General features: G+C 41.9%; 1 protein-coding gene across 1 annotated transcript in view; it reads right to left on the bottom strand.

Annotated features, from left to right (window-relative positions):
* Nucleotides 1-4,409: 4,409 nt before the first annotated feature.
* Nucleotides 4,410-20,694, bottom strand: part of ACADSB (acyl-CoA dehydrogenase short/branched chain) — a 52,264-nt gene continuing 35,979 nt past the window's right edge. Inside the window, exons 4-11 of the mRNA XM_019988630.2 lie at nt 19,650-19,856; nt 18,771-18,941; nt 17,473-17,598; nt 16,053-16,145; nt 11,916-12,005; nt 10,398-10,535; nt 7,947-8,046; nt 4,410-7,219 (exon numbers count right to left, since the gene is read on the bottom strand). Coding sequence (XP_019844189.2) covers nt 7,149-7,219; nt 7,947-8,046; nt 10,398-10,535; nt 11,916-12,005; nt 16,053-16,145; nt 17,473-17,598; nt 18,771-18,941; nt 19,650-19,856 — 996 coding nt within the window. The 3' untranslated portion in view covers nt 4,410-7,148. The remainder of the gene's footprint in view (nt 7,220-7,946; nt 8,047-10,397; nt 10,536-11,915; nt 12,006-16,052; nt 16,146-17,472; nt 17,599-18,770; nt 18,942-19,649; nt 19,857-20,694) is intronic.

The following is a 20,694-nucleotide window of genomic DNA, read 5'->3' as shown; positions in this document are numbered from 1 at the left end:
AGTGAAATTATGAGAAAATAAAGATCCAAGTTCCTAGGGAAGGTCTTCTTTCTCTCTTTTTATGATGTGACACCCAGATGAACTGACCAACTTCGGTAGGATCTGACTTAGGAGGCAATACTTTCATCAGGGGTTGGCCAGGTTTTCTTTAGGCTTCATGGGCAAGGAGTACAATTGGGGATATCAGGTCCATGTTTATATAGCATTTTAAATGTTAAAAAAGAAATTACTTTGCGGGTCATAAGAAAACCAGGCAATGGGTCAGATTTAACCCCCAGGCCCTGGTTCTGCCCACCTAATTTAAACCGGGGTCCTTGGACTTGAGATGCTTTGAATATTTTTTTTTTCTGGTCCAAGAAAATATTATATTTGAGTACTTCAAGTCAAATCACATGTAATCAAATTGCAACCAAAGGCAAGCTGCTAATCCCAAGGCCAGGGTGGATGGTCCAGTTCATGAGAGAGGCCCCCCCCGCCGCCCCCCGGGAAGTCTTCCCACTCAGCACACACACACTGCTTTGTGAGGGAGGGTCTTTCAAAGTGGTCAGCGCTGTTTATCCACAGAGGTTAAACCTTCAAGGAATTAGGTGTCAGACCCCTTTTCTGTCCTCTCAGTCCGTGTGGCTGAATGGAGCTGACTGCATAGCTGTGCCTATTTGACAAAAGCAGAAAGGTAAATGAATGCACAGAGGGAAAACTTCCAGTAACCCTATAGGTAGCTTTAATTTTATTTTAAATTACACAAGATTATATTTACTTTATTACAATTGTACGCTCTAATATAATTATGAAATTCAAATAGTCAGGATGATACCAGTGATTCCCGTGGCTGCCCTCTTGACCCCCAGTCCCAGGGCAGCCCCCAGCGTGTTGACTGTATTTTCCGAGTTTATTCCAAGAATTTATACACATGCTTGGACTTACAGAATATATAGATTTGTACTCTTGTGCACAAATCTTACGTGATGTGTTATTTTCTTAAACAATGGAACTTGGTGATGATTTAATCTCGGAACATGGGTCTTATTCTTTTAAACTGCTGCACCGGATTACATGGTGTGTATGCCCACGATTTATTTATTCTCCCACCTAGCCATTTCTAATTTGTCACTACCGCAAACTCTGCTGCCCTCAAAGTCCCTGACATGCCTTCCTGTCCATCCTCCCAGAGGCACTGACCGAAACAGCTGGGTTTCTTTTGTCGACAATCTGTAATGTATATGTTCATTTTCCAATTAACCAAGGTTATTTAAAGTTATGACTTTTTTTTTTTTTTTTTTGCAGCCTACCTTTTGGTTATTTACTTCTGTGTACAGTAAATGGTGCCTATAAGTCTGTCTTTTTTGGCATTTATAAAAGCTTCCTTTATGGCAAAAATTCAAAATTAGATAATTCACTTGCATTTGAAAAGGAAAACTTCTCCCTGTACATAAATATATATGTCAAACTTGTTGATTATGCTACCCAGTCCCTCTCTGTTCTTACCATTTCCTACTTAACTTGTTGATTTCTAAGTCAGAGGCTGTGATTATGACTTTATCAATGTTTTCACTGTATTTTTATTATTTGTTTGGTTGTCTGTAGTTCCCTGCAACACTGTAGGAGATGTAACCTCCATGACTGCTGGGCCTTCTTGGTGAAGGCTTCCTGTCTTTTTACTAGACATCCTTTTCTGCCATTTTACAATTATTTTTAACTCCATTTTGATGTTAAGTTTGCTGTTCTTGCTTCCCTCTTGGTAGCATTTTGAATGGGCTTTCTCCTCTTCATTTCAGCTTTCCTATGCTGCTGTTTTTTTTAGGTGTTACTAACATTCTGTATCTGGGATTTAAATTTTCCTTTTGTCCCATTGATGCTTTTGAACTGTGGTATTGGAGAAGACTCCTGAGAGTCCCTTGGACTGCAAAGACATCCAACCAGTCCATTCTAAAGGAGATCAGTCCTGGGTGTTCTTTGGAAGGAATGATGCTAAAGCTGAAACTCCAGTACTTTGGCCACCTCATGCGAAGAGTTGACTTGTTGGAAAAGACTCTGATGCTGGGAGGGATTGGGGGCAGGAGGAAAAGGGGACGACAGAGGATGAGATGGCTGGATGGCATCACTGCTCGATGGACGTGAGTTTGAGTGAACTCCGGGAGTTGGTGAAGGACAGGGAGGCCTGGCGTGTTGCGATTCATGGGGTTGCAAAGAGTCGGACACAACTGAGCAACTTAACTGAATTGAACTGAACATAGTTTAATGGGTGAGTTTAACCCATTTATACCTCTAAGTTTTACTGTTTGGCTACCTTGCTTTGTTTTCCACTTACCATAATTTCTTTGGGGAAAAAAGCTGTGTAAAGTTAAGTTTTTTTAAAATTATTTTTAAAATTTATATTTTATGTACTGTCTTCACTGGGTCTTCTTTGCTGCTCATGGACTTTATCTAGCTGCAGTGAGCAGGGTCTGCTCTTCGTGGTGGCGCACGAGGTTCTCATTGAGGTGACTTCTCTTGTTGCGGAGCTTGGCCTCCAGGCTCATGGGCTTCAGAAATTGCAGCTCATAGGCTGACCAGTTGTGGCGTTCGGGCATGTGGGATCTTCCTTGGACCGGGGATCAAACCTATGTCCCCTGCATCGGCAGGCAGGTTCTTAACCAATGGACCACCAGGGAAGTCCTCAAAGTTACGTGTCTTTTTTCCCTTCATACTGTGAGTTACCCATACAAGTGATGGCAAGTAGAACATCCTGCAGCCACTGCCGCTCGGATCTGTATCCTGCTCCATCTTTCTTCCTTCCTCGGGGCAGTTCTTTGACGGCTGTGATGGAGATGAATTGTCTCTTTTGGAATCTCCTTAGTTCCCTTTCAGTACCCTTCTCACTCCTCTGCTGCATCTGTCTATTGCCCTATCCACCCACCTGCCATTTTTTCTTGCCAAACCCACATGCTCCCACCACGCCTGTTTATTTGTCTTACAGGCCATGTTCTCAGCTAGTTTTTCTGCTTGAAATGATCTGAAACAATTCCTTTAGAATTATTAGCTAGTAAAGGGCTAGGTGGCAGCGACCTTTTTATTAGGACACTCCTAAAAACAAACAAACCTTAACGACCCAAAGGAAGGAATCTGACAGGGCCTTCACCAGCCAGACTGAGTTTGAACCATTTCTGTCATGTATCAATAAGCAACTTATGCCCTCTCCATGCCTCAGTCTCCTTGCCTTTAAAATGGGCTCACAAGAGCACCTACTGTATAGGACTGAGTTAAAAAACATGTCGAGAGTGTAGAATAATGCCTGGCACGTGATAAGAACGTGAGAGATCTTAGTGCTATTGTTATCATTCTAATGGATCTAAAGAAATACTGTTTTAAATGATGAGTTTTTTAAAAACTAATTAATTTGGCTGTGATAGGTCTTAGTTCACATGCAAACTCCTAGTTGTGGCCTGTGGGATCTAGTTCCTTCATCAGGGATGGAACCCAGGCCTCCTGCATTGGGAGCATCGAGTCTTAACCACTGGACCACCAGGGACGTCCCTAAATACTTTTGCATAGGGTTGGCCTTGGTGGTTTTCTATGTGTGAGGATTCACTAATGAGAACAGGAAAAAAAAGACACCTGGCATAAACATTTTGCTAAGAATACCGTCTTACTCATCTTTGCGTGGCAGCCTGGAGCGCACAGCACCTTGTGCTCTTGGCCGCAGGGACTGCCCGACACATATCACTGAATGACAGACATACAGATGGACTGATATCTAGATTTCTAAAACATTGTAGGAAATAATGGGGAAGAGATAGGCTGAAACCTCCTGTGAGCTTAGACAACAGTGTATCACTGAGGAAAAGGTCCGACAATGCAAGATTTCCAGACGCGATACTACAAACACAGGGATAAATATCAGCTGGATATTTATGTGAGCTATACTGTGAAGTGAAGTCTGACTCATTGCGACCCCATGGACTGTACCCTACCAGGCTCCTCCGTGCGTGGGGTTTTCCAAGCAAGAATACTGGAGTGGGTTGGCATTTCCTTCTCCAGGTGATCTTCCCAACCTAGGGATCGAATCCAGGTCTCCCGCATTGCAGGCAGACGCTTTTAGCGTCTGAGCCACCAGGGAAACCCCATACATACCGTGAAGATGTGCTCAAAAGAAGTGACCTCTCCACTGAAGAGCTGCTTTTTTTTTTTTTTTTTTTTTTGCCTTAAAAAGAAGCAGGGGAGGGGGATGATCAATCTGGTAAAAATCTTATTTAGCATCATGAATTTAAAATTGGTCTCTTCCCTGAAAACAAACAAAATCAGCTTACATGACAGGCAAGCTACCAGCTTGGTAAGCAAAGGTACAGTGTCTGTCTTGCGGGAAGAGTACATTGTTTTCTTACTTCTGTATGCATAACAAACAATTTTGCTTTATTAAAGTAGCAAAAGCCTCCAGGTAGTGCTTTATTTTTTCATTCTCCATAGAATATTGATTTTGTAACACTGATTACAGTCTGATGTGCACCATTACAACAAAAGTTTCACTTTCTGAGATAAGCAAAAATACATCAGCAAGGATTACTGCATTTTCTAAAACATACCATAATCATAAAGCCAAGTGATTACAATCATCCTCATATCTGACATACCAGCTACATCCTAGGAGAGCTGGTATATTCGTCAGGTGATTTATAAATGTAAGTAATGACACCCATCAGTCTTAACACTTCTGACATGTTATTCTTTTATCAGTTAAACCTAAAATAAACCAATAAGAGGACTGAAATATAGCAAGGATGAAATCCAGAATGTGTTGAACAGAGACAGTGGTAAACAGTAGGAAGAGCACAGAATTGGGAGCCAGTACATTTGGATCTCTGTTTTATCTTTGGCCCTGGACGGATGATCTTGGGTAAGTATTTTGGGCTATATGAATCCTTCACTTTTAAAATGAAGAGAGTTGGCTGGATGGGTCTCTAAAGTCTTTCTAAGATTTGAAAGTGAAAGTGTTAGTCACTTAGTTGTGTCTGACTTTTTGTGACACCATGAACTGTAGCCCGCTTCTGTACATGGAACTCTCCAGGCAAGAGTATTGGCGTGGGTAGCCACTCCCTTCTACAGGGGATCTTCCCCACCCAGGGACTGAACTCTGGTCTCCTGTATTGCAGGCAGATTCTTTACCGAGACACCAGGAATTGGGAGCTTTCCATAATTCTAAAATCTTTGACACCGATTCATTTTTGTGTTGTAAAGTGAAATTCCTGACAATACTAACGTGGCAGTTGGGGTGAGTCCAGCTCTGCCCACATAAATATGACTTGGTGCTTGTGTTCAGGGCTTTTCCTTCTGGGCCCCGTAATGGCCCTATCCTCAAATTAACAAAGAGTAATGACAGGTTTCAGGAGGTAAACAAGCCTGTCCTTCCACTGGACACAAACTCAAAACCCTCAAAGTCATGGTTATTAAGAAAAGCTATAATGGAAGAACTATGAGGAAAACCTACCACATCCTCTTTGGTAAATGGTACAATAACAAAATTCACTAATGGAAGAAGGTAGGGACAGATATTAACTATAATACATGATTTTCAACTGTTATTTGAGAACATGTACAAAAACATACACACAATTAGAACTGTATCAATATGAAATATAAATTCAAGGTTCAGGTATACACAGAAGCCTCTCTCGTACTGCTAATCTGAACAAGGTTTATTGTAGCTTCACATGTTTATAACTCCAGGGGAGGAAGTTAGTATTACTGATGTTGGTTTCTACTCTGTCATCTGAAAAGCCCACCTCACTCAAATAACCACAGAAATCAAAGATGTCCCTGCCCCGCTTTAGGACAATTCATCCATCCCTACTTTCTTTATCAGAGCACTGTCCTTTTGTTCTGAAAGACTGCATGATTAGTTTCTGTCAGCTCCCTATCTGAAAGTTAAGTAGACTTAATCTCTTTTGATCAGAAGTCTAAATTTGTCCATATGTCTTTCTAATATTCTAACGTAACTCCTATCTCCACTGTACTTACACAATTCTGAATACTTAACCATGATATGCATTATACAAATTTGAAGAACATCAATGTGTAAAGCAAAATTACTTTGAAAATGTCAAGTTTTCTTAATAAACGTCATCCTTTCATTAAAGTACTAAAGTGCTTCCCACTTGACAGCAGTGATTGCTTTAAACAACTGGATGAACAGTGAAACATTCTCCAACGCCTCTAATCCTTGCCCTGTCTCAGGAAATACAACACACTCAGCCCTTCACTGTCCACCTCCCCTCTAGGGGACAGAGGACTTAGATCCTCTTCTCCTGGTCAAGAATCCCTGACACTGAAGAACTGGCATTGCCAGCTAGATATTTTGTTGAGCTTTGCCTTTCTATAATTTGACTGTAAAACAACAGATTTTTGCCTTCCCAGATATGTCCTTTTTTAATAATATCTCAATCTGCTTTTTGACCCCTACAGCTCTCTTGTATTTCTCCTTCCTTACAAGATTTTAATACACTTCATTAAGAGGGTAAGACAACCCCTCTGGAGAATCACCAAACTAAAGTATAATTTCTGAATTACCTATCATGATAAAGCTCAATAACTAAGCTTGAGTAAACAATTTTACTCAGTATTCAATTTAAATTGAAGCTTAAGTATTCAATATAAACAGAAGTAAACAGCATCGTTGGTAAAATGAATATTACAATGTTGAGTATATTCTGATTATTAAATTATTTAAACTTCATACTTGAAAACTAATGTAGAGACTTTTTTTTTTTTAAGTCCGATCATCTTTTATTTATTTATTTTAAAATGTTTTTTCATTTATCTGGCTGTGTCAGGTTTTCTGTCATGTGGGATCTTTGGCTGAAGCACACGGGCTCTTTAGTTGGGTCACGGGGACCCCGGAGCATACACATTCAGTAGCTAGAATGATAATGCATACAGAGCTTTAAAAACAGTTTTGGAGAAACTATGGTACACTTATTCCCAAATTTTAAAAATGATTTTCTGTGCCTAAGTTAAGCAGATTGTAAAGAAAAGACAGAAAGGGTCTCAGATCCAAGATGAAGGGCCCAAATGAAATCACTCAGTGAGATGGAGGTCCACAGCCCCCAACAAGGCACACAGTTTAAAATTTAACACCAGTGGCACCAGGGAGGGGGCCCGCTTCTTTGGCTGTCCTGTCAGTATTCCGCACCGATGCACTTTGCGATGGTGTTCAGCTGGATATTTGAAGTTCCTTCATAAATTGTGCCTTAAAGAAAGGGGAGAAAAGGAACATAAAGGAGTGGAGCCACAGGAAGAGTCTGTACACAAATCAGGTCTGCAAACACCACCTCTGCACTTACTATAAAACTGTACCAGGAACACTATGCAGTGTCCCCTAAATGTGGTATTATTTACAAGGTAATCTTACCTAAGAGATGACAATATTCCACCTGATTTACACATTTCCAGAATCAGTATTAAACAGGTGAGTTTCCCGTTCCTAAACTATCAATGCATAAGCCTGGATGGTTTCCTGGGAATAGGCAGCTTTTATAACTGGCTGAGTTTCTATCTTCCCACCTGGCAGTAGAGCAGTGTAACGCTCAAGCTTGGTTACCCACTTAATGTCTAAAATTAGAACTGAGCTTCCAGCAACGGCATTAAGCCAGTCAAAAATACTAACATTTTTAGTAAAAGAAAAATGAAGACAGTAGAATTTGTTGTGGTTTTACTGAAAGGCCTTCAGAGGCCTTGAGGCATTTAAAAAGACAATTTGTTGTTTAAAAAATAATAAATCTACTTTTTTGAAGGAAGAAGTAGTGGGGGAAAAATCCAGCCACAAAAAAAGGAGAGCCAAGAAACATAGTAACTGAAGACTTAAAACTGCCTCTGCCCAGGTGCCAGTAGTAACAACAAAAACATCAAACCAACACAACAGCCTAAAACGCCTAAGAGTCAAATAAAACAAAATAAGTGTTAAAAACTCTAGTTACCAATCTTCGCATCTCGGAAGTATTTTTCCACAGGGTAACTTTTGGTGTAGCCCACTCCTCCCATCCACTCGATACACTTGCTGGTAATGAGGCCTGCCAGCTACCAAAAAGAAGCACAAATCACGCTGAAACCACATAACTTACACATGACCAACACTAAAACATTCTTAGTAACGTGGATTCACTACCACTGGCAATTGGAAGGAGCGAGGTTATTTTGTAAATTAACATTTCTTCGTCCCAGTCCCTATACCATTTATGGAAAATTTCCTATTAGTTCATAAAATTCTTAAGAGAATTAGGGTCTTTGTTTTAGACTTGTACACTTGTCGACGGTGTCATTTACTCAGCAAATGTTAACCAAGGGCTTCTTGTATCATCCACTCTGCCAGGGTGCTGACCAGTCACTGCCCTTTAGGTCCTGCTGGTCATTCAGAGAGACAGATGTTGAAGCACGATCACCAAAACTGAAAAACTATGGGGCCAGAGAAGAGCCTGCGGGAGGAGATGCCGTGGTTTAGATGGGGCAATGGGTGAGGAAGGTACAGCCTCGCTGACAACTAAAGGACAAGTCAAAGGACGTTTCAAACTGAGGACTGACGCATAGAAAGGCTCCAACGGGGAAGTGGGTTCATCGACCTCAAAGGCCTGAGGACCAGTGGGCTGGGGTCGGGGTGAGCTGTGAAAAGGGGATGGGTGTGGGCAGCAGTGGGCCTCATGTGATGTGAGCAGTTTAAATAATCTGCTGGCCCCCAAAGGTGTCCCCAGGAGAATCCCCAGAAAGTATAAATGTGCATCACCTACACGGCATAGGAACTTGCAGGCTGGTTAAGTTAAGGGATGATCCCAGGTTATCTGGGCAGGTCCCGTGTCATCACAAGGGTCCTTACAAGGGAAAGAGGGAAGTAGAGAAGGGTGCTGTGACCACAGACACAGGAATATCTAACACACTACACGCTGCTGGCTGTGAAGACGGAGGAAGGGGTCCTGAGTCTCGGAAAGTGAGTGTGTTCTAGAAGCTGGGGAAGAAGAGGAGATGGACTTTCACCCAGAGCCCCCAGGAAGGCAGCTCCACACTCAAATTTCACCCCGTGTGTGTGTGCATGCACACGTGTGCAGACACATGTGTGTGAATGTGTGTGCACGTGTGTGTGTGTGTGCTCAGTCGCTCAGTCGTGTCCAACTCTCTGCAACCCCATGGACTGCAGCCTGCCAGCTCCTCTGTCCATGGGATTCTCCAGGCAAGAATACTGGAGTGGGTTGCCATGTCCTCCTCCAGGGGATCTTCCTGACCCAGGGATCGAACTCAAGTCTCTGTGCGTCTCCTGCACTGCAGGCGGATTCTTTACCACTGCACCACCCGTGAGGCTCATTTCAGATGTCTTACCCCAGAACTGTGAGACGACAGAACTGTCCTGTCTCTAAATTTTCAGTAATTTGTTCAAAGCAACAATAGGTGAATAAAAAGTTCCCATTTTTTGTGAGGAGTCACTGAAGGGTTTAAAACTGGAGCATAGCATGCCTCATGGACACCTTGAAAGGGACACTGGACTGGAGGAAGCCACAGGGACCAACCAGAAGTCAGAAGCTGCCTCCGGTGTTTTGGTGAAGAGGTGGCACAGCTTGGACTAGACGACTGGTAATAAAAACTAGGGGAGAAAGAAACAAATTCGAGACAAATTGAGGGGCGGAATTCTCATACAGGATGACGGATTCAACAGGGAGTGGGAGCAAAGGAGGGGCGTTGAGGGGACTCAGGTTTGTGACTGTGCAGGGCGGGAAGGGAGGGTGGCGGTCGGGGGAGGGGGGCGGGGTGGGTAAAGCAGAAGCGGATCTGTTAGTCTGGAGCTCAGAAGGGAGGTTGAGGCACAAGATTAGACCTGGGGACTGAAGGGGTTAAAGAAATATCTGAGGCCAGGGAGTGACTAACACACTGCCAAGCCCTGTGATGCGACCAAGTTTCAGCCCAAGCCCAGTGTGTTACATGCTGAGTACAGTCAACACGAGGATGGTATCTTCCTGCGACTTTCTATTTCACATTATCTCCAGGGCATTCGCTTCGCCCCAACTTGGAACCACAGCCACGATGCCAGTGTTCAGCTGAGGCCCACCTAGGGGTTTACAGTGGCTTTTCCACCTGACCTGGGTGACTTGGTTTCCACCCGAGAGCCATGAGAACATGGAAACCTTAGAGAGTTAAAGCACCTTCCTATGGCAGCTTTACTTTCTTGCATTTCCTGTGTAGGAACTAGAAGGTCCATGTTATTTTACTTGAAAAACAAACAAATGTTCAAGCAACGTTCCTAAATGACAGGCTTAATAAATAAATTTCTTAAAAATTAAAAGACTGCAACCTGAAACTATCACAGCATTGTTAATCGGCTATACTCCAATACAAAATAAGTTTTTTAAAAAAAATCTAAAAGACTGCATTACTCTTGTTTGTTTTACCTCTGACGCATGGTATTTGGCCATAGATGCTTCTTTAATCATCGGCCTCCCAGCCTCTAAGAGCCTCGCAGCATTGTATGTCAGGAGTCGAGCAGCTTCCAGCTGGGTGGCCATGTGAGCCACTTGGTGTTGGAGCCCCTGCAATGGTCAGATCCAATGTAGAGAATCACGGCTTCTGGAAACCCAACTCGTTGTCAAAATCCCGCCTGTATATGGAACACTGACGGACTCAAACATACTTGCCCAAAAAAACCCATTCATTTTGCAAAAGTGTTAGTTAGTTGTATCCAACTCTTTTCGACCTCATGGACTGTAGCCCGCCAGGCTCCTCTAGTCCATGGAATTCTCCAGGCAACAATACTGGAGTGGGTAGCCATTCCCTTCAAGGGATCTTCCCAAACCAGGGATCGAACCCAGGCCTCCTGATTGCAGGCAGATTCTTTACTGAGCCACCAGAGGGCAGTTTAAAACCTGCAATCTAAAATCAACCACTCCACATATTGCTTCTGAAAAATTTTTCAAAGTTCATGTAAATTGTTTAACAACTGCCAAGATTTAAAGCCTTCCCTGGTGGCTCAGTGGTAAAGAATCCGCCTGCAATGTAAGAGCCGTGGGAGATTCGGGTTTGATCCCTAGATCAGGAAGATTCCCTTGAGGAGGGCATGGCAAACCACTCCAGTATTCTTGCCTGGAGAATCCCATGAACAGAGAAGCCTGGCGGGCTACAGCCCATGGGGTCGAGAAGAGTCAGATACAACTGAAGCAACTTAGCATGCACGCGAAGATTTAAAAGATAAATTATCGTAGAATTATGTTTAAAAATGTGAGTGTTATTTTTAATACTGTGTCAAGCACTTGAAACATCTGAAAGAAAGTGAAAGCCGCTCAGTCGTGTCCGGCTCTTTGCAACCCCATAGACTGTAGCCTGCCAGGCTCCTCTGTCCATGGAACTATGCGGGTCAGAATACTGGAGAGGGTAGCTGTTCCCTTCTCCAGGGGATCTTCCTAACCCAGGGATCGAACCCAGGTCTCCAGCATCGCAGGCAGATTCTTTACCATCTGATTCACCAGAGAAGCCCCTTAAAACATCTATTTGATTCCAAATCATCCTAAAGAGTATGTAGTGTTACCTTTATTTTACAGATGAGGCAGCTGAGGTTTGCAGAGGTGAGGTAACATGCTCAAGGACTAAGCCAGCAAGACAAAGAACCAACATTCTAACCCAGGATGTCTGACCACAAACCCCAGGCTCTGGAATTTGGAAGCCACGAGGAGGCAGCTCCCAAGTGCTCACCGGTGTATCCTCAATCATGCCATAACCAGGCCTCAAAGACTACTGTTCTGCCCTTGGAGAAGGTCAATGCAGTCACAAGTATACACACTGAGACCTATTCCTTCCTCCCTGTGCCTCTCCCATTAAAATCCCCGAGAGGATTCCCTTGCGGCTTTGTGACAAAGCTTTTCATTAACAGGAAGACGCGAGTATGGAACAGTAGAAAGATGCTAATAATTACATACCTGAAAATCAAATACCCTTCGGCCAAATTGTTTCCTTTCTTTAATATATGGAATAGTGTAGTCAAAACAGCCTTGAGCCACTCCCAGCATCTGTTAAAAAAAATCAGAATTTCTTATTTTTTATTAATACTTTATGTTCTTGATTATTCAGGTTACAAATTCTTTTTACAGGCAAATTGAAAAGTTGGGGTAGAGAAAGAACTAGGCATACCAAGATGGTGAGGCATATGTTAATGACCTTCACCCACTGCATTTATAGAACTTAAGTTCTAGTAATTGGGAGAACACTTCCCTGATGGCTCAGAGGGTAAAGAACCTGCCTGCCAATGCAGGAAATACAGGAGACTCAGGTTCGATCCCTGGGTTGGGAAGATTCCCCAGAGAAGGAAATGGCAACCCACTCCACATGCTTGCCTGGGAAATCCCATCGACAGAGGAGCCTGGTGGGCTACAGTCCATGGGGTCGCAAAAAGTTGGATGTGACTAAGCAGGCAGGAAGGCAGGGTGTTCCATCTTTCTCTGTGTTCTATTGCCACCGTCACTAAGCTTAGATTAGGAAGTCATAAAGTCGTGAATTGGGAGAAAATGTGACTAATTTCCTATGAAGAAGAGTATATTTGATTCCAGCATGGAGGCAGACTTTTTGGTGTGGTGATGCCCACTTTTACGGATTCTTCTTCTTTAAGCTTGAGTCTCTAGACGCAAACTAAGCCTCAGAAATTTTATTGCTTCTGAACCTTCTATCTTCTGGTCCATTTCATATATGATCAGGATTAATAAGAGCTTTGGTGCTGGATAAGACTCTTGAGAGCCCCTTGAACAGCAAGGAGACCAAACCAGTCAATCCTAAAGAAAACCCTGAATATTCATTGGCAGGACTGATGCTGAAGCTGAAGTTCTAATACTTTGGTCATCGATTACGATGAACTGACTCAGTGGAAAAGACCCTGATGCTGGGGAAGACTGAAGGCAGGAGGAAAAGAGGGTGACAGAGGATGAGATGGTTGGACGGCATCACCGAATCAATGGACCTGAGTTTGAGTGAACTCTGGAAGATGGTGAAGGACAGGGAAGCCTGGCACGCTGCAGTCCGTGGGGTCACAAAGAGTCAGACAGGACTTAGCGACTGAATGACAAGAACTTCGGTGGGTTGGGTGTCAGGACATAAAGGAGCAGTGTTTCTCAATCCTGACAGCACGTCAGAACCATCTGCTGCTGCTGTTGCAAAGTCACCTCAGTCGTGTCCAACTCTGTGTGACCCCATAGACGGCAGCCCACCAGGCTGCCCCGTCCCTGGGATTCTCCAGGCAAGAACACTGGAGTGGGTTGCCATTTCCTTCTCCAACGCATGAAAGTGAAAAGTGAAAGTGAAGTCGCTCAGTCATGTCAGACTCTTAGCGACCCCATGGACTGCAGCCTACCAGGCTCCTCCATCCATGGGATTTTCCAGGCAAGAGTACTGGAGTGGGGTGCCATTGCCTTCTCTGTTAGAATCATCTAGGGGAACTCAAATAATAAAAATACCAATGTGGGGCCGCCCTGAGCAGTAACCTCTCCAGGACCACAAATGCTCAGCCACCCTCCTTCCCTTGCCGCTTGACTTAGAGCAGATATGAGAGGGACCATTTTCATACTGTTCATGGGGTTCTCAAGGCAAGAATACTGAAGTGGTTTGCCACTCCCTTGCCCAGTGGACCACATTTTGTCAGAACCCTCCATCTGCCTGGCCTGCTGCAGTCATGAGGTTGCAGAGCTGGACACGACTGAGTGACTGAACTGATGAGAGGGACCATAAAGCTAAGAGTCTATCCAGCACTCGGGGTGAGTCCTTCAAAGCACAGCACTTCTTTCTGGGGCGACGAAAATGTTCTAGGATAAGAGTGGTGACCGCTAAGCAACATTGGGAATATAACACATGCTACTGAATTATTCACTTTAAAACGATTAATTTTGTTACACAAACCTCACCTCAATAAATTATTTTCAATGTGGAAAAACAAACAAACAAACACTGTGAGGGTCTAGCAACCAAACCCAAACCCTGGGCATGGGACGGAAGGGGGAGGGAGAGTGGGCCTGAGCACCAGCATTCTGAAAACTCTTTAATGATTTAATGCACAGCGAGAGTTGGGGACCACTGACACAGAGATGCCAGTAAAAATATCAGTGTATACATTTGAGGAACAAATCAGGATATGGTGGCAGTTATAGCTGGACTGTCTCATTGCCATCCCCATCTCCACAAGAACTGAATAAATCTGAGCTTAGAAACTGTTTCTACATTTCAACATTAGGTAGCTGTTAAATCACTATCTAATTACATCAAACCATGTAGGTTTTAGAAAAAGGAAAAAGAAAATCAATAGTTAAGCTTTGGGGGGAATTGCCCACAAACTTATCAATATTTCATTAGTGTTCATTCAAATTTTTCCTCAGCCTTTTACTTTGAACTTTCTGGAGGATGGAATATTATGCACCATTATATTAAGGACAAAACCCAAACCAAGTCAAAACCCCCAAAGCAAATTAAAATGAAGCAGCAACTCACTGTACTTTCGGCTGTGAGAGAAGATGCTGCTGCTAAACTCTTACAACTAAAGTTCACAGGATGTCAACAATATAGTTTATGGACACAAATTGTAGTGATCACTTGTCAGGCAACAGAGGCTTTTCCAAAACAGTGTACAATGTTCACTATAAATAATGAAAAACTAAAATTCTTTATAACTACAGAGTTTTAAGGATGGACGCCTTCAGTTCAGTTACAGGTGCCTCCCTCTCTAAAAGGCATTCACAGTATTAATCAAGAAATAATAACTACCAGATCTTACTCTTTGTTTCTCTTTTTTCTGACCTTAACTTTTAATTAGGTTATACGATAACCTGGAGTAATTACACTAAAGCCCAGGCTGTGTATTTACTGCCAGCCATCTGTATTATTTATGTGTCTGGGAAGAACAAAATCCAATGCTATAGTTTTTAATGCCATATCCGATGAAGCTGAATCACAGGAAAAACTTTAAAATGAAAAGATAAGCCAGTTCTCCTGACTGATATGTTATTTGTGTTTTGTGGGAAATATGGGTTAAGTTTTGAGCTAAGAATATTTTATTAGCAGATTAACAGTAGTGAAGAAAAATCTAGAGTAAAATTATAATTTAACTACTCCAAATAGTTGATATATGCAGTATCTTCAAAATCTAAAAGCTGTAAGTTTTTGAGTTCTGAATACTCATTGATTAAAAGTTAATATGTTACAAAAATGAATTCATAAAACCAAAGATTTCACTTTGTGATTCTAGAAAGCAACTGGTGTCATCTAATAGAAAAATTTAATATGCTATTTAAAGGGCAAATTTGGTTAAAAAAAATTGAATTGTTCTTATCTTGTATATCTGTTTAATTGTTGCCATTTTATCTCTAAGTGCCAGGGCAAAAACTTGTTTGCTTTTCACATGCAAAACATTAAGTAAAAATCTTTCATTATCTACAGAGACTCTCACTACACATTAGACTGTAACGTCTTCCTTTTTTCTGAAAGATTTATTTACTTATTTTAAATGTTTATTTATCTGGTTGTGCTGGGTCTTGGTTGCGGCACCCGGGATCTTGGATCTCCCTTGCAGCACGTGCGCTCTGCAGCTGTGGCTCGTGCGATCTGGTTCCCCAACCACGGGTCAAACCCGGGCCCCTGCACTGGGAACATGGAGTCAGCCACTGGACTGCCAGGGAAGTCCCCTGAATGTTACTTGTTCTTCATTTTTAAAATTGCAAAATGAATTGCATGCTTTGAAAAGTTGATTTTCAAAAAAGAAATACCACATTTAATCTACAATGTACTTAAGTTATCGATCCAGGTATTAGATAATACTTTAATGCTCTCAAAGCAGAAAAAAACTGTTAGCTCTAAGCCACTGTTTGGGTCTCAGGACATTACATAATTGACCAAAGCGGAATTTTAAAGAAATCACAGCCAGAAGCTATTCTTTTGCTTCATGGAAGGGAAGGGCGCCATCTTGTGTTGAAGAGCTTCCAAATACTCACTGGTTTTACTGATTTTTTTTTTTTTTTTTTTCTTTTTACATTTTAATTGACTGTGTGTGGAAGAATCAAGTTAAAGGGTAAAATTTGACTAACCTGGGCAGCGATTCCTATTCTGCCTTCATTAAGACTCCCGATGGCATACTTATAGCCGTGCCCAACCTGCCCCAGGATATTTGTTTTTGGAACCTGAAAAGAAAAATGTGCAGTTATTTCTCAATTTAATTTGCCATAATTCATTTTGATTATATATTTTTAAATGCACATATACTCTTAGTTTTTGTGATAACACTCTAGCATAGTATTCATTAAACTCCTAGAAAATTGTCCAGTATGTCTCTGAAACTCCTTCTAAACTGCTTCCCACGCACTCTCAGGGGGATAGAACTTAAGTCCACGCTGTTCACTACTGCATCCTCCAGAGCCTAGCACAGACATCTTTTGAATCTAGAAGAATGAAATCTCATACAATTAATCAACAACATAAATGAATAACAATTTCTGCCCACCCCCCCCAAACTCTTACTTGTATGCTACAGTGTGAGATAAATGATCAGGAATAGCAGAAAACGTGGACGGGTTGTCAGCCTCTCTTCCGTTTAGACTATTACTGTGAAAAAATCAACGGAGGGGTGTGTGTGGACACGTGCATGTGGACACAAGATAAAGCAGGAGTGAAGACACAGATTACACCGTTTACTGACTAGGAGCAATAAAAAAAAAATACACTTGGTAGAATTCCCTGGTGGTCCAGTGGTTAGGACTCTGTGTTTTCACTGCTGGGGGCACAGGTTTGATCCCTGGTTGGGGAACTAAGATCTCACAAGCCGTGTGGCATGGCCACAAAAATAAACCTGCTTTATGGATAGCAGGAGAGAAATTAAAAAAAATACACTTAGCTTCTTAACATGAGCAGTTAGGAGACAAGAGTGGGCAGCGTGGGGAAAGCAAAGGGAGATGAGGAGAAGAAAGAGAGCTGGGGTGCAGCAGGGAGGCTCACACGACCCCATAAGGACACCCCAGGAGCACATACACAGTCACCAGGGAGCCAAAAAGGCGACATTCTCACCAGCGGCAGCTGATGGATCGCACCCTGCCCTACCTCAGTCAGGTCTAAAGCACCCCATCCCAGTCATCGCTTCTTTTTTTTTTAAGACTCAGCTCTCACCTGCGGTGGGGCTGCCTGGCTGTTTTCCACTCTTCCTGGGCAACAGCCCCACCTTGTGGCCTTGCTGTGGGCTTCCTCCTCTGAAGCCATGTTTGGTGCACAAGTAACAGGTTGCTAAACTATGAATGAGATGACTTTTCTGGGTTGGCACTTGAGACCAGCGGCTGGGCAGACAGGGTTTCAACCTTGGTCTCAACGCTTGTGAGAAGCACACTGAGGTCATGACCTCAACTAAGATCACTGTTCAAGAGGTTTACAAAATACTCTCCTGTGTAGGACTAATAATTTTGATACCTTACTCGCAACTATACATACAGGCAGAGCTTATTCCTTGTCTAAGATACCCACCTTGACATTTTCAAATGTGACTGGGCAGGTGGAAGATGCTCTGATTCCCAATTTGTTCTCTGGTTTCCCTACATGAAGGCCCTCGGTATCACCATCGACCAAGAAGCAGGTAATTCCTTTATACCCCTGAAATGCAGATTTAAAATGCTATCACCACTTGGACTGAGAAGATCTCTTGTTTCCAAAGGGCTCAAAGTAAACAGAAAACTGACAGCAGACTTCAGCACTAATTACTAATGAACTCAGAGTTGTACCATGTGTGTTATGAAACCAGAGTGGTGCAAGTAGATTCAAAATCTACTTCACACTTTCAGAAACTACTGTTGCTATCAAAATTATTAAGCAACACAAAAGTATTACATGATTAATTAATTCCCCATCTTACATTTAACTTTATAAGTTTCAAAATTTTATTTAATGTTACCCTAGAGAAAAAACAAAAGCAATCTTTACCATTTTGCTATATGTCTATTTTTCAACTGAATGTGTGCGTGCGTGCTCAGTCATGTGCAACTCTTTGCAACCCCAGAGACTATGGCCCACCACGCTCCTCTGTCCATGATGGATACTCTAGGCAAGAAAACTGGGTTGCCATTGTCTCCTCCAGGGGATCTTCCAGACTCAGGATTGAACCCGTGTCTCCTGTGACTCCTGCATTGGCAGGCGGATTCTTTACTCCTGAGCCATCTGGGAAGCCCTTTTTCTTTTAAATAAGAATAAGCCCTTCTTATTTTAAGAATGTAATAAAACATTCTTAAAAATAAATGTGCTAGAAAAAGAATTTTAAAAAATAAATGTGCTACGGGACTTCCCTGGCTGTCTAGTAGTTAAGGCTTCACCTTTCAATGTAAGGGGTGTGGGTTCAATCCCTGGTTGGGGAGCTGAGATCCCACAAGCCTCCTGGCCAAAAAATAAAACAGAAGCAACACTGGAACAAATGCAATAAAACTTAAAATGATCCACATCAAAAATAAATAAATGTACTAAATAGCTACTTAAATTCATTATTAAACAGAAAATCTGAAATTCTATAAAATTTAAGATTTTAGCCTCCTGTCTAACAGATTAGGATATTAATTAAATGGTCCTCCATGTAGCTAAAATTTATTGTTAATTGTAATATTTGTTTTAGGAGGTTAGTAAATAAGTGGATGAAAAGATGTCAGCTGTCTAACCTTTCCAATTCTGAGGAGAATGGAGAATTTAAGACTAAGTCCTAAGAAGAAAATGCAAGTAAAGAAAAGAAACAAAGAGAAAAGATGAGGGGCAATGGCTAGCACGTTTTTCTTCAAACTTACAGCAGAAAAGTCTGCATTTGCCATCACCACGAACAGCCCAGCAATCTCAGCACTGCTAATCCACATCTTTGACCCATTGATGATGTAATAATCTCCCTTTTTATCAGCTCTGGTCTTCATAGCAAATGAATCGCTACCTGCTCCAGTCTCTGAAATGCAGATACTTGATGCCTACACATGTGAGGAAAAAATTCCAAATTAAGACCTGTATTTATATTCTGCATAACAAATACCCACTTACAGCAAAATCAACACTTGAAAATCAAAAACTTCTGGCTACTTCCAAAAGCCTGTATGTATCGAAATAGTAACAGCATTCTGACAGCATTATTTCCCAAAATACATCCCACTATTTGTCTAGGTCAAACTTAAAGATCTAAGCACACATATTCAAAGTTACATTTCATTAAACTGGTTTTCATAATTGCAATGTAAATGAAACCATCAATCAAAACAATAGATATAATTAGGCCCAAAAGAGAAATAATTTAGTTGTGCAAAGGTAATTCTCTAAATTTTCCGAGTGTATTTTTCTAGTGTGTATTAGCCACTCAGTCATGTCCAACTCTTTGCGATCCCATAGACTGTAACCCACCAGGCTCCTCTATCCATGGAATTCTCCCGGCAAGAATACTGGAGTGGGGTGTCATACCCTTCTCCAGGGGATCTTTCTGATCCAGGGATCCAACCCAGGTCTCCTGCATTGCAGGCACATTCCTTACCGTCTGAGCTCATTAATTTATTGAGCATTGCTTGAGTAATTAGTGGTGCTGTGTTGTGGTCTTAAACAGAAAAGCCAACACTGTAGCTACTTTTCTCCTGAAAACATCCTACATTTAGACAAGATCAGATCCATTTCAACAACTCATGTCAACTCACCTTTTCTGTAGCTAGCTTGGGCAAATAGGTAGCCTTCTGTTCTTCTGTTCCATATTTTCTAATCATCCTGTTAATTAATGTGTTCTGAATGTCACATACCAGAGCCACAGATGCATCAACTTTGGCTAACTCCTCTATCACTAGGACAGAGGAAAAAAATGAAGCTCCTGTTCCTCCATATTTTGTGTCAATTTCAATACCCATCAACTAAAGGAAAAAGAAGGAAACATACATTAAGAAAGCTATTTTTTATATGGGACAATTTCTTGCAAGAATGAGTTCAGAAATAATTTGTAATTATATATGTTCTTGATTTTTAAGTTCTGTATGCATATATTATTTTTATTTGGTATGGCTCTATCCCTCTAAGTAACAAAAAAAAAAATCTATAACAAACAGGAAAATCTATAACAGAAATATATTTTCAAAAGATAAAATGACATGCTAGAACTATCAACTATTTGCTTTTGGGATCTAAAAAACAAAAATAAGAGACCTTGACCCTTTAAACTGAGATAATAATTGAATGAATAACTGAATGGCCATTCCTTTTGGGGCCACTTCAGCAAGTTCAGATGGTTAGCAGACCACATGTGGTCTAGTGTTTTCTAGAATCACACAAGATAAGGCCCAGGTGCCTGACAATCGTGGTCAAAACTGCTCAAGGCTTTTCAGTAACTGCCTGACTATTCAGTAACCAGTCTTCAGTCTGGAACATGAAACATCCACAATATTCTGTTTTTTAAGTGTCCTTGTTTCAGCAAGAGAATGTGTGCACATGTAATTCAAGACCCAAAACTGTGTATACTCTGACTTCTCTTCACATAGAATAAATCTGCCTTTTACTAAGGTGGGTGCGGGGAGACACAAAGCTGTGACCAGGCAAAGAGGAATGCTTCTCTCTGCCCTCTCCAGGTAGTAGGGAGTTGCACGTGCTGCAGCCAGGGTATGGCTGTTATGTTTTTAGCTGATGGCAAACTTAGCTGATAGGAAGTGAGAACCATAAAGGGGAGGATAGAAAAGCTGAGCAAACCAGCAATGATGT

This window comes from Bos indicus, chromosome 26 (genome assembly GCF_029378745.1).
Source record: "Bos indicus isolate NIAB-ARS_2022 breed Sahiwal x Tharparkar chromosome 26, NIAB-ARS_B.indTharparkar_mat_pri_1.0, whole genome shotgun sequence".
Lineage (NCBI taxonomy): Eukaryota > Metazoa > Chordata > Mammalia > Artiodactyla > Bovidae > Bos > Bos indicus.
Note: the sequence above shows the minus strand (reverse complement) of the source record. Positions and strands in the feature narration are given on the sequence as shown.